General features: G+C 32.5%; 6 protein-coding genes across 6 annotated transcripts in view; 5 read left to right on the top strand and 1 right to left on the bottom strand.

Moving 5' to 3' along the window:
* Nucleotides 1-240: 240 nt before the first annotated feature.
* Nucleotides 241-1,011, top strand: LOTGIDRAFT_173778 (hypothetical protein; the record flags this gene model as incomplete). Its single annotated transcript, XM_009051844.1, has 1 exon — nucleotides 241-1,011. The coding sequence occupies one exon, from the start codon at nucleotides 241-243 to the stop codon at nucleotides 1,009-1,011; it is 771 nt and encodes a 256-aa protein (XP_009050092.1).
* Nucleotides 1,012-2,569: 1,558 nt separating this feature from the next.
* On the top strand, nucleotides 2,570-6,190 carry LOTGIDRAFT_173777 (hypothetical protein; the record flags this gene model as incomplete). The annotated part of the gene is made up of 3 exons (XM_009051843.1): nucleotides 2,570-2,684; nucleotides 4,178-4,304; nucleotides 4,834-6,190. 3 exons carry the CDS (start codon nucleotides 2,570-2,572, stop codon nucleotides 6,188-6,190), a joined length of 1,599 nt encoding a protein of 532 aa, XP_009050091.1.
* Nucleotides 6,191-7,928: 1,738 nt separating this feature from the next.
* LOTGIDRAFT_173776 (hypothetical protein) lies at nucleotides 7,929-9,077 on the top strand (the record flags this gene model as incomplete). The annotated part of the gene is made up of 2 exons (XM_009051842.1): nucleotides 7,929-8,520; nucleotides 8,857-9,077. The coding sequence occupies 2 exons, from the start codon at nucleotides 7,929-7,931 to the stop codon at nucleotides 9,075-9,077; spliced, it is 813 nt and encodes a 270-aa protein (XP_009050090.1).
* Nucleotides 9,078-10,169: 1,092 nt separating this feature from the next.
* LOTGIDRAFT_173775 (hypothetical protein) lies at nucleotides 10,170-11,034 on the top strand (the record flags this gene model as incomplete). The annotated part of the gene is made up of 2 exons (XM_009051841.1): nucleotides 10,170-10,383; nucleotides 10,574-11,034. The coding sequence occupies 2 exons, from the start codon at nucleotides 10,170-10,172 to the stop codon at nucleotides 11,032-11,034; spliced, it is 675 nt and encodes a 224-aa protein (XP_009050089.1).
* Nucleotides 11,035-11,286: 252 nt separating this feature from the next.
* Nucleotides 11,287-11,808, top strand: LOTGIDRAFT_173774 (hypothetical protein; the record flags this gene model as incomplete). The annotated part of the gene is made up of 1 exon (XM_009051840.1): nucleotides 11,287-11,808. The coding sequence occupies one exon, from the start codon at nucleotides 11,287-11,289 to the stop codon at nucleotides 11,806-11,808; it is 522 nt and encodes a 173-aa protein (XP_009050088.1).
* A 1,822-nt stretch (nucleotides 11,809-13,630) lies between these two features.
* Nucleotides 13,631-13,732, bottom strand: part of LOTGIDRAFT_173773 (hypothetical protein) — a gene marked incomplete at both ends in the record, with an annotated part of 4,024 nt that continues 3,922 nt past the window's right edge. Inside the window, one exon of the mRNA XM_009051839.1 lies at nucleotides 13,631-13,645. Within this exon, the coding sequence (XP_009050087.1) occupies nucleotides 13,631-13,645 (15 nt within the window). The remainder of the gene's footprint in view (nucleotides 13,646-13,732) is intronic.

Below are 13,732 nucleotides of genomic sequence, written 5' to 3'. Positions count from 1 at the left end.
TGCATATATTTTTTGTGATGAAATGTTTATGCATCAGTTCTACCAATAGAACATAAATATATACAGTTAGTAAACAAAATAAGTGAGAGTTATCAAAGCGTAAATCTATGACATGCATATACATGTATATTGTAGTATATGTTTAACTTTAGTGTTGTAGGTTACCAGATCCCGATATATTGTCTCCAATCTGTGGTCAAACAAATTTACTAATACCCAATTCCCCCCTCCTCCAGTATCATGGGCACCAGTACACAGTACACGCCCCAGTATTATGGGCATCAGTATACAATACACTCCCCAGTATCATGGGCATCAGTATATAGTACATGCCTCAGTATCATGGGCATCAGTATACAGTACACGCCCCAGTATCATGGGCACCAGTATACAGTACACGCCCCAGTATTATGGGTATCAGTATACAGTACATGCCTCAGTATTATGGCAATCGGCAAACAGTGCACGCCCCATTATTATGGGCATCAGTATACAATACACGCCCCAGTATCATGGGCATCAGTGTACAGTACACGCCCCAGTATTATGGGCACCAGTATACAGTACACGCCCCAGTATCATGGGCATCAGTATACAGTACACGCCCCAGTATTATGGGCATCAATATACAGTACACGCCCCAGTATTATCGGCATCACTATACAGTACACGCCCCAGTATTATGGGCATCAATATACAGTACACGCCCCAGTATCATGGGCATCAGTATACAGTACACGCCCCAGTATTATGGGCATCAATATACAGTACACGCCCCAGTATTATGGGCATCAATATACAGTACACGCCCCAGTATCATGGGCATCAATATACAGTACACGCCCAAGTATTATGGGCATCAATATACAGTACACGCCCCAGTATCATGGGCATCAATATACAGTACACGCCCCAGTATTATGGGCATCAGTATACAGTATGAGAGGTGCCACTGACCAGGCCTGTGATTGTTCGCAAGGCATCAAGATGAAGGGTTTCAATTCGGAGTGAATCAATTTCAGTGCAGTTGTCCCAAACAACATCTCCTAAATCAAAGTGAGGCAAGAGACTTTCTGGAGAGGCGATATTTCTTGTCTCGTAAACAATTTATTGAATTAGTTGATATGATCTTTCCATTTGCAGTCTGAACTAAGGATAATACCTAGATGTTTGTGGTGGTTAGAATCAGTTACAGCTTGGTTATTGAAAGCTAGCGAAAAATTTGTTGGTGGTACTTTACGGGAGAAAGTCATACTGATGGTTTTTTCTGGACAGAAGATAACGTTCCATGATTTGGCCCAGTTCTCTATTAATTTTAGATCTTCATTTAAATTAGCTTGACAAGCATCTGGGTTATGAATTGGAAGTATCATCCGCAAATAGCCGAAGTGAGGACTTGATGTCTTTGATAATGTCATTTATGACGATGAAGAATAAAAGTGGCCAAAACACAGACCCTTGTGGGACACCATTTGGGGTTGCTTTGCTTCTGGATGCAAGGCCATTTAAGACGATAGACTGGTTTCTGTGAGGTAGATAACTCCTAAACAGAGGATATTACCCTTCATACCAATTGACTCAGGTTTCCACAGGAGTCCGGTGTGCCAAACTCTATCGAAAGCCTTACTAATGTCAAAAAAGATGGTCTTTACTTCTCCCCCTCTATCTACTTCACTACTTATTTGATTGTTAATATCAACGAGTCCTTTTCTCTGAATCCTGACAGTAGTCAGAATGTGATTTGACAGTAGAAAATTGAAGTTGTACTTTTCGAATAATTTACTCAATGAGCTAAGCAAAGATATTAGCCTGTAATTTGAACAGCTAAGTGGGTCACCTTTTTAAAGACTGGGACTACATTTGCTTGTTTGTTGGGAAGAAACAAGTTTGCTGAAAAAAGTTAGTTAATTTTGAGAGTGGAGTCTATAAGAAAGAGCTGAAGTTTTTTGTAATTTTGTTATTGATGTTGTCGCCGCCGGATGCCTTGTTTGATTTCAAAGATGATAAGATACATTTAATGCTGAGTAGTACTAGACCTTTCAATATGGTCGCAAGGGGATTCCCCTTTTTATTTCATTCCATGGGGAAAGTACGACCATATTGAAAGGTCTCACAAAAAACCTAAACACCCTACATTTCATAAATTCTTACACTAAAAACATCTAAACACCCTACATTTCATAAATTCTTACACTAAAAACACCTAAACACCCTACATTTCATAAATTCTTAAGCCAAAACACCTTCAATCAATTCCTACATTCCATCAAAAATAGCATATTAAAAATACCCTTATATAAAAATAACATCCGGTTTTAAATAATGTAGAAGGGATATAACTCTTTTTGGATAAAAAAACAGACCACAATTTCTTCGTTGAATTAACTCATTTAAAAAGATTACGTTGGATACTGGACAAACGAAATATTCATCGTTGATAAAGTAAACACCTCATCCCCTCCAACATATGATTTAATCGATCAAGACAAAGAACAAATCATAGGTAGGTTTTTTTCAAAAAAAACTTCAAAAAACCGACTTTTAAAAATGAATATCTTTCTCGATAAATATGGAACTGATTACAACCACAAACTTTCAACTTATGAGATGGGCAAATGAGTTAAATATATCACCGTTTTATTATTGCATGAGAGATGAAATAAATGATCTGAAATATAAGAAAGGTAAATTTTACGCTATAACAAACTTACATACTTCCGATCAAAAAGGAGTTCATCATTCTGCTTTGTACAAAGACTCTTCAAATAACTTATATTTTTCGATTCTTATGGATTAGAACCCAGTGAAGAGGTAGTGCAATTGACTAATAAACCAATCAAATGTTCTACGTTTCAAATTCAATTACCGGGACAAAAGTTTTGTGGTCAGCTTTCACTTGGGTTTTATATCAGTTGAGTTTAGGAAAACAGTATGAAGAAATTAATACTGAGAGAGTAAGATAATTTAGGTCAATATTTGTTTCTGTAGTGGGTTTTTTTTTTCGTCCTTCACAACTTTTTCAAGAATTGAAACTGGTCTGGCCTTTAAAAAACAATTTAGATACACAAGTAAAAAGCATTTTTAGAAGAATTTTCTAAGGCATTTACACAGCCCTGTCGTTAGGGTGAGAATTAAGACCCAGCAAGTGAGAATTAAGAGCCAGCTATACCTTCTTCAGTTCAGCAGAGATTGATTCATTTACAGTGTCTTTCTATAAAATCAAAAAGATATAGATTTCGATACGTTTTTGGCACCTCAAAAATGTCAGAAATGAGTTCTCCGGGCCTTTATTTCTTAAAATGTTCTGAGTGTAAAATCTGAGACCCAGCACCAATTCATTCCTGGCAACGGGGTTGGATTTACCACATTTTTCTCAAATTGTGCATTCTGCCCTTTTAAAAAAGGCCTATATATTGACCCCTGTATAAAATAGTTGTAATAATAATGTGAAATGTATGTAGAGGTAAGAGGAGAAGGCTACCCAGTGAGATTTAATAGTTTTATATTGTTAATAAAACTATACTATTATTCTCATGACAAGCTGGTAATCTTTCTCTCTGGTATACAGAAACTCAGGTCAGACAGAAACTCAGGGTACTAGATAATTAAAGGTGTTGAGCAGTACTCAGGGTTCAATTCAAGGAGCACCTTCCCTTCACTATCTGTTCAACCAATCATACCTTAGTTTCAGAAACAGGAATTGTTTTAGCTTACATAATCAGTAATAGTGTTCATAGCTCATCGTCGAAATTTTAGCCTTCAAATCCATGTGCATCCATAATTATTCACGTTAAAAAGTTAAAAATTCAACTCAAATTTTAGTGAGACTATGCCATATATAGAAAACACATATACAGAAATAGACAGTGAAATTTCTAGTTTGAGGTATATTTAAAGGGATTATGCGCTTTTCGTCCGCTTAAGTACTTCTTTAGACTATTAAAGCACCCTCTGTCCACATAGCTAATGTTTATTTGGTATTTAGGTTTGTCAACTCAGTATCTCTTTCAGAGAGTTCACATAGCTAATAATGTTATTTTGGTATTTAGGTTTGTCAATTCAACATCTCTTTCAGAGAGTTCACATAGCTAATAATGTTATTTTGGTATTTAGGTTTGTCAATTCAGCATCTCTTTCAGAGAGTTCACATAGCTAATAATGTTTATTTGGTATTTAGGTTTGTCAACTCAGTATCTCTTTCAGAGAGTTCACATAGCTAATAATGTTTTTTGGTATTTAGGTTTGTCAACTCAGTATCTCTTTCAGAGAGTTCACATAGCTAATAATATTTATGTGGTATTTAGGTTTGTCAACTCAGTATCTCTTTCAGAGAGTTCACATAGCTAATAATGTTATTTTGGTATTTAGGTTTGTCAATTCAGCATCTCTTTCAGAGAGTTCACATAGCTAATAATGTTATTTTGGTATTTAGGTTTGTCAATTCAGCATCTCTTTCAGAGAGTTCACATAGCTAATAATGTTTATTTGGTATTTAGGTTTGTCAACTCAGTATCTCTTTCAGAGAGTTCACATAGTTAATAATATTTATTTGGTATTTAGGTTTGTCAACTCAGTATCTCTTTCAGAGAGTTCACATAGCTAATAATGTTATTTTGGTATTTAGGTTTGTCAATTCAGCATCTCTTTCAGAGAGTTCACATAGCTAATAATGTTATTTTGGTATTTAGGTTTGTCAATTCAGCATCTCTTTCAGAGAGTTCACATAGCTAATAATGTTTATTTGGTAATTAGGTTTGTCAATTGTCCAATAAAACATGATGACTCTACTGTTTACACGGTTTAACTGTGACAGCAAGGTTTGTTTTTTTTTAGTTTAAACCTATCGAGAGCTAGAGGTGATAATATTTTTAGTTTAAACCTAACGAGAGCTAGCGGTGATAATATTTTTAGTTTAAATCTAACGGGAGCTAGCGGTGATATCATTTTTAGTTTAAACCTAACGAGAGCTAGAGGTGATATTATTTTTAGTTTAAACCTAACGAGAGCTAGAGGTGATATTATTTTTAGTTTAAACCTAACGAGAGCTAGAGGTGATAATATTTTTAGTTTAAACCTAACGAGAGCTAGAGGTGATATTATTTTTAGTTTAAACCTAACGAGAGCTAGAGGTGATATTATTTTTAGTTTAAACCTAACGAGAGCTAGCTGTGATATTATTTTTAGTTTAAATCTAACGAGAGCTAGAGGTGATATTATTAATAGTTTAAACCTAACGAGAGCTAGAGGTAATAATATTTTTAGTTTAAACCTAACGAGAGCTAGAGGTGATATTATTTTTAGTTTAAACCTAACGAGAGCTAGAGGTGATATTTTTTTTAGTTTAAACCTAACGAGAGCTAGAGGTGATATTATTTTTAGTTTAAACCTAACGAGAGCTAGAGGTGATATTATTTTTAGTTTAAACGTAACGAGAGCTAGAGGTGATATTATTTTTAGTTTAAACCTAACGAGAGTTAGAGGTGATATTTTTTTTAGTTTAAACCTAACGAGAGCTAGAGGTGATATTATTTTTAGTTTAAATCTAACGAGAGCTAGTGGTGATATTATTTTTAGTTTAAACCTAACGAGAGCTAGAGGTGATATTTTTTTTAGTTTAAATCTAACGAGAGCTAGAGGTGATATTATTTTTAGTTTAAACCTAACGAGAGCTAGAGGTGATATTATTTTTAGCTTAAACCTAACGAGAGCTAGAGGTGATATTATTTTTAGTTTAAACCTAACGAGAGCTAGAGGTGATATTACTTTTAGTTTAAATCTAACGAGAGCTAGTGGTGATATTATTTTTAGTTTAAACCTAACGAGAGCTAGAGGTGATATTATTTTTAGTTTAAACCTAACGAGAGCTAGAGGTGATATTATTTTTAGTTTAAACCTAACGAGAGCTAGTGGTGATATTATTTTTAGTTTAAACCTAACGAGAGCTAGAGGTGACATTATTTTTAGTTTAAACCTAACGAGAGCTAGAGGTGATATTATTGTTAGTTTAAATCTAACGAGAGCTAGAGGTGATATTATTTTTAGTTTAAACCTAACGAGAGCTAGAGGTGATATTATTTTTAGTTTAAACCTAACGAGAGCTAGAGGTGATATTATTAATAAGGAACTTATTAATAATAAAATCATTCAATCTATTTCCTCAAGACTAAGTTTTAACCAAAGAAAAAACTAGAGTTAACTTCCCCTTCTTTTTTTTAAGAAATTTAACAGAACTCTTTATTTTACATTTCTATATTTTTTGAATGGTGCTCTCATTATCTGTCTTCATTAATCCACATGGTGCAGAAAAGTAGAACATAAAACTCCATTCATTTCTAAAGGGACAGGTTTACCTTCATGAAATATTATTTTCAAATCACTGGAACACTTCTTCCCTCACTAATACCCTTTCATACATCACAACTAGATCCAAAAACAACCAGTGAATTCAATTAAAACTTAGATGTTCTTATTATCTACAGTACATTTAAAAAATATAATCGGCCTATAGCTCGAGATTTTTTAAACAAACCAAGTAATATGCGATAAAAAATTATTCATTTTCAACATTCTTGGCTGGAACATCGTCTTGTCCTAGTTTTTGACCGGAGTTACAATTATTTAATGGCCTACACAACTAACTAGACTATAGCCATGGGCTTGGCATGGATCAATAAACACTTCTTCCCTCTTCATACCATTGAGTCCACGAGTCTTTATGAAATAATTAGAACAGATCATGAAAAAATAAAGAATGCACAAACCTATTGTAGATGTTAAACACTTTCTATCTTTTGCTTTATCAGAAATTCATTTAATTTAATAACATTAAAAATGGAAAGCAGTAGACAACAATATATGATAGAAAAACAAAATGAACTAAAAGAAAAACTAAAACACTTTAACAAATGTAAAAAAAGCATGGAGTAAAATTGAATCTGTTTGAAAAAGTTAAAAATTCCTAGTTAAAAATAGTTGCTTAAAAAATATGAATAAAATTGAAATTTTAGACGATAAAACATTCATATTAAATGAATCATTAATGTATTATTAAGCATATCTCTAATAAATTTGATACATTTAAAGGACAAATTGAATAAAATGGAGAGGTAATTCAAGATGGAGCACACAAACAAAACATACAATTTGTAGGCTTTAATGCCAAAAATTTTCACAATTTCTTCGCAACTGTGGATGTAAAATCGGATGCTTCTGATTGATATTTTTCAGGAAAAATCATTTTACATTGAAACAATTTCAAAGAAATAAAAAGATCAAAAAAGGGTAGTGGTACCACCTTACTCAAAAAGATAAATGAATATACCGGTAAAAATTGTTTCATACCAAGCGATGGACACTGCTTTGTAAAGTGCGTAAATCATATCATGAACAAAGACTACACAAAAGAATTTCAAGATTTCATCAACAGTTTTTCAAAATCAAACAGAAAAGGAGTTATGACAACTGCTAGAATCTGTGAATTCAATAAGAAATTTAATACTAATTTTCAAATTTATATACCCAAACAAAGATATTTTCAACCAAAGAAAGTATCCGAAGAATTAGATTGGGTAATTTACTTACATAAATCGCATTTCTGTCTCATTAGAAGAAATAACAAAACCTTAGGCATTAAAGAAAAAGAAGATAATTACGACAAAAACGTATGGAGAACTTGTAAAGATAGTAGAAATATTTGTGGGTAAAGATTGTATCGATCAAATGTTACAACGTTTAGAAAAAATAGATCAAAAAAGAATAACATTAATTTCTCACAACGGTAGCGGTTTTGATAACTGGATCGTGCTTAAAAATGCGAAAAAACTAACGCAATTTCCACTAGTAACAGCTAGAGGCATTCTGTCTCTACCTTTAACTAATTCATTCACCGATGAATATTTACAGAAAAATGGAAAAGACAAAAACAAATAATGGGCAACTCTAATTATTTGCAAAATATTAATTCCATATGTTCCTATCGACATGAAAAATCTAGTTTGGCGGCATGGGGTAATTCATCTCATCTACCGATGAATTTGAGAAAGATCACAGATATCAATATTGCAAAATACACCGAAGATAATTGGGAATCTTTAGGACACGAATGGGAACCTTACGCTAAAAGAGATACGTTATGTCTCGGAGCTTGTTTGATAAAATATAACAAAGTTATGAAAGAAGTTGTATTCCAGAATATTTCCAATAATCTAACGGCTCCGTCTTTATCTTTAAAGGGTTGGTATTATTTATATCATTACAATAAAAAAATGGTTGAAGAAGAATGGTATGAAACTACTAGAATGGTTCCGAAACACACCGAAAAAGAAAACGTAGAAAAAGTTTACTCACATACACACCCTTTTATAAGATATTTTATCAGACAATCCATTAAAGGAGGAAGTGTTTCTGCTAACAGAAAATCATTTGAAACGAATATAATAGATGAAATTTGTAATATATTAAAGGAATACACAGAACTCGAGAGTAGTAATATAATTGATTTATTTAAAGAATATAGTAAAAGTAAAAAAGATAAAACCTAGAACGGCTATTTTAAAAGTCTGGTTTAAATATCCTACCAACATGTTCTTCCAACCCATACCAGCTAAAGATAAAATTACTTTTACGAACAAAGAAGGTAATAAGGAAACTGGCACTAAAATCAGGTTCAGAAATGGTTTCTGTTCAGAAGTTTTAACATCGGTCAATATTCAAGAAATAGTGAAAGTCGGTGGACGAATTATTAGAATACTAGATATATAGTATACGAAGAAAATTTTAAAACTCCACCATATAGAGATTAAATTTTAATTTTGAGAGATCTAAGAAATAAATATAAACAAGAAGGTAATATTGTAGGTAGTAAATGCATGAAATTATTAGGTAATCCATTGTATGGTAAATCTATTCAGAAGGATATAACTACATCGAGACATTTATGGTGTGGAGCAACTTTAAAAACCAACTTCGATTCACACGTCAAAAGCTATCCTAAAGTAAATGAGACTCAATATATCGTTGAGATAAATGAAGAAGATAAAGAATTTCACTGTACACCTCCTAAATCGACTAACACCTAATCATTTGGGGTCATTCGTATTATCTCACAGTAAAAAAATAATGAATAATTTTATTCACGTAATAGATGGATTTTATAAGCAGGAAGTATACTATACAGATACTGATAGTTTATACATTTCGTCTAGCAATTGCGATAAATTAAATGAAGCTGGGTTGGTGTCCGAAAATGCTTATTGTAAAGGAAAGAATGATTACGGTGATGGGGGAATTATATATGGTTTATATTTAGCGCCAAAAGTCAAATATAATATCATTCTAACTTCCGACGGCATTCTAAAAGAAAGAAAACGTTTAAGGGTTCTGGACAAATTCCATACAGAAATATCAGCGGTCAAAATAAAGAAATAATCAAAAATATACACTTAAAAAAATATGAATAAAATCGAACTTAATGAAACATTGATAGAAAACGCCCTATTTTCCGATGTTATCAAGGCTATCTCTGATAAATTTAAAACATTCAAAGGACAAATTAAAATAGATGGTCGAGGAAGGGAATCACAGACAATACATGTCACTCCTCGGTTTCAATGCCAAAACTTTTCACAATATCTTTTCAAATATGGACAAAAAATCGGATGCTTCCGATTAGTATTTTACAGGAAAAATAATTCTAATGAAAGACAATTTCCAAGAAATAAAAAGATCGAGAGTTGGTAGAGGAGGAACTGATCTGCTTAAAAAGATCAATGAATACGAAGGCGAAAATTGTTACATACCTACAGATGGTCACTGTTTTATCAAATGCGTCAATCGTGTTTTGAACAAAGATTTAACGTGTAAATTTCAAGAATACATCAACGGGTTTTCAAAAGCAAATAGAAAAGGAGTGATGACTTGTGTTAGAATGAAGGAATTCAACAAGACATTCAACACTTCGTTTCAAATTACAGACATTTACATCCCAGAGACGTTCACAATTAGATTGGGTTTTTTACTTACACAACTCGCATTTCTGTTTGATTAGAAGAAGCCAAAAAAGTTTGGGAATTCAAGAAATAGAAGACAATTACGAACAGGTGTGGAAAACGTGTAGAGACGATAACGCAGTAACACAGGTTTCACCCCTCAAACTAAACGTGCTTTCAAGTATGAGTGATGATGCGTTATTCGCTTGGGATTGCGAAACGTATTCAGAAAAAGACACGCGAAGAACAATTCCGTATGCCTGCACTTTAATTAATTTAGAAAAACTAAGAAAAAAGTTAGAAACGATAAAAGATATCTTTCCAGATTTAAATCCTACTGATAATGTTCCAGAAGAATTTTATGATAAACTAATGAATGTAGTAGAAATATTTGTAGGTACAGATTGTATAGATCAAATGTTGAAATATTTCGGTCAATTTGATAGAAAGAGATTAATATTAATTTCTCATAACGGCAGTGGATTCGACAACTGGATCGTGCTTAAAAATACAAAAAAAACTAACGCATTGCCCTTTAAAAACACCCAGAGGAATTCTATCTTTTCCTTTATCTAATCCATACACAGATGGAGATTTACAGAAAAAATGGAAAAGACAGAAAGAAATAAAGGGTAATTATTTACAACATATTAATTTCACGTGTTCCTACCAACAAGAATCCTCTAGTTTGGCTGCATGGGGAAATTCTTCCAATTTCCCTGCGAATTTGAGAAAGATTGCCGACGTAGATATTGCTAAATACACCCAAGACAATTGGGAGGAATTAAGACACGAATGGGAACCATATGCAAAAATGGATACCCTGTGTCTTGGAGCTTGTTTGATAAAATATAACCAAGTCATGAAAGAAGTTGTAAACCAGAATATGTCCAATAGTCTAACGGCTCCATCTTTATCTTTAAGGGGTTGGTATTATTTATCACATTACGATAAAGAAATGGTTGAGGAAGAATGGTATGAAACTACTAGAATGGTTGCGAAACATACCAAAAAAAGCAAATATAGAAAAAGCTTATTCGCACACTAATCCTTTTATAAGAAATTTTATCAGACGATCTATTAAAGGAGGAAGAGTTTCGGCAAATAGAAAATCATTTGAAACGAACAAAATGGATGAAATTTGTAACGTATTAAAGGAATATATTTCACAAAGTGAAACACGAAGTGACACAGAACTTAAAGTAATAACATAATTGATTTATTCAAAGAATACAGCGCAAGCACAAAGGCCAAAACGGAGGTTCATTCGAGACTTAAAAAAATAGAATGTACTAAACTAATGGCATTTGATGCTAACGGTTTATACGCTTCCGCCATGTCGGATTTAGAAAGTGAATATCCGAGAGCGGAAAGTGGAAGATCGTTTCTACCAGAAGAAGAAAACAAATTTGTAAAACTCTTCAATAAACAAAAATTCAGACCTAGAACAGCTATTTTAACAGTGTGGTTTGAGTATCCCAAAAACATGTTCTTCCAACGAGAAGGTAATATCGTGGGTAGTAATTGCATGAAATTATTAGGTAATTCCTTGTATGGTAAATCAATTCAGAAAGATATATTCACAACTAGACATTTATGGAATGAAGCAACTTTACAGGCCAACTTTGATTCACGCGTTAAAACCTATGAGAAAATTAATGATACTCAATATATTGTTGAAACAGAAATTGAAGAAAAAGAGATTACTACCGAAGATAGTAAATCTACACGACTAACACCTAGTCATTTGGGATCATTCGTTTTATCTCATAGTAAAAAAAATAATGAACAATTTCATTCACGCCATAAATGGATTTTATAAACCCGAAATATACTATACCGACACCGATAGTTTGTACATTTCATCCAAAAATTGGAAAAAAACTAAACAGAGCTGGTTTGTTCTCCGAAAAAGACTATTGCAAAGGTAGAAACGATTACGGTGACGGTGGAATTATATTTGGTTTATATTTAGCTTTAAAAGAAAAGAAAACGTTTAAAGGTTATTCTAATGATAAGATAAGTGTAGATTACGTTCAGTTAGCAAGCTGACATGATGTGTCGAACGAATTTAAGAAACCATGGGAAAAAAGTTTCACCAATGGAGTATTTATTCCAAATGATAAACAAACTAAAGTTTTTAGAAGTTATTTGAATAATGTTAAAAGAAAACCACCAAACAGTGAAGGAATTATGTATCCTTACAACGACAAAGATGAGTATAGTTTTGATGAAAACTATGAATTTGATGATTTCGATTATCTTACTATTCAAGAAGAGAATGAAGATTGTTTTAAATGAAGTTGAATGACAATTTCTTCGTTGCCAAAGTCTATGAATCTGTTTTTACCGTCTTTGATTTCCAGATTTATATCTTTGATCATGAAAGAATTGACTGGTAAATAGGTCGTTTGAAACGGTTTCTCTATAATTCTGTATCCGATCGGCACCGTAAAAGTCGGTATGCTGTATATGATTTGGCGTTTGTGCTTGTTGAAAAATCCACCGTTGATCAAATTACAAAGAATGTTGATCACCTCGATGTCGTTCTCGATGTTGGCCTTGTGCGGCGCCAATGTCGATTGCGCGTATATTCGTTTATCGAACCCTAGTAACGCATTCAACGAAGTTTCTACGTTGAAATCGACTTGACTGTTATTTCTCAAGATCAGTTTTATTTTGTTCAGATTCAAATTACCTTCGAATTCGATATTGTTTTTGCCGTTCACGCTTCCTGCGTATTCGGATAGGTATTCGTTGATGGCTACGTATTCGTAGCTTCCCGGTAGTAGGCTTATGGTTTTGAACGTAGCTCCGTTATCCGTCGATATTTTTAGTTGATTGTTGTTTTCGTTGATATTTCTAATGGAATTGTAAACGGAGAAATACTTTAACCCTTTCAGACTACAGTTTTTCCATGTAATATGCTGCTGTGGAATACACTTTATTTCACAATGCAGCCAAAGTCAAGGAAGTATATACAAATAAGCCAGTGGTATGTTAAAATGCAAATAAAAAACCCCAAACCAATGGATATTTTGAAAGACCATATTTGGGTGTTCGCAATAACAATGTGATTTTCAATGAATCACCACAATAAACTTGCTTTTGTTGCTATGGAAACAGAGTTGATTATGAAGAAAAAAAGACTAAACACAGTTATCTATTTTAAAAATCAAAATTTTCTCTTTTAGTCATATTTCAAGATCTCTAAACCTAATAATTATTTTAAATAATTATTTTAGTCATCAACAAACAAAGATAATATACATGCAAAAGGTAAAATGTTTGTAAAATTCTAGTTTTCAACAAATAACAATAGTAACCTAACAATTAAAAATATCACAGAAAAAATCTTTACCAAAATGTAACAAGACTGACTTTCAATTGGTAATAAAAGTATTTAAAACAGTTTACAAATAAAATTTATAACATATATATAATACAACAGACCATTTTAGGTAATGGTCTCCATGGAAACAGATTTTAAAAAATCGAAAAATCAACTAATGTGCAGAAAAATCTTATCAATTTTCTATTTTTACACTTTAGTAGGAATATAGAATTAATTTGATATTCATTGAAATTGTGAAACATGAAAATGTGTATGCTTGTTACCATGGTAACCTTTTGAAAATATGGAATTAGTTCATAATGCACTGGAAATTCAAAATTTCAAGCAGATTAAATTCATGCATAAATATTGTTTATTTTTTAATATTATAACACTTAGAACTCAAATTAAC

Source organism: Lottia gigantea, assembly GCF_000327385.1.
Source record: "Lottia gigantea unplaced genomic scaffold LOTGIsca_171, whole genome shotgun sequence".
Lineage (NCBI taxonomy): Eukaryota > Metazoa > Mollusca > Gastropoda > Lottiidae > Lottia > Lottia gigantea.
This window is presented reverse-complemented; position numbering and strand designations above follow the sequence as displayed.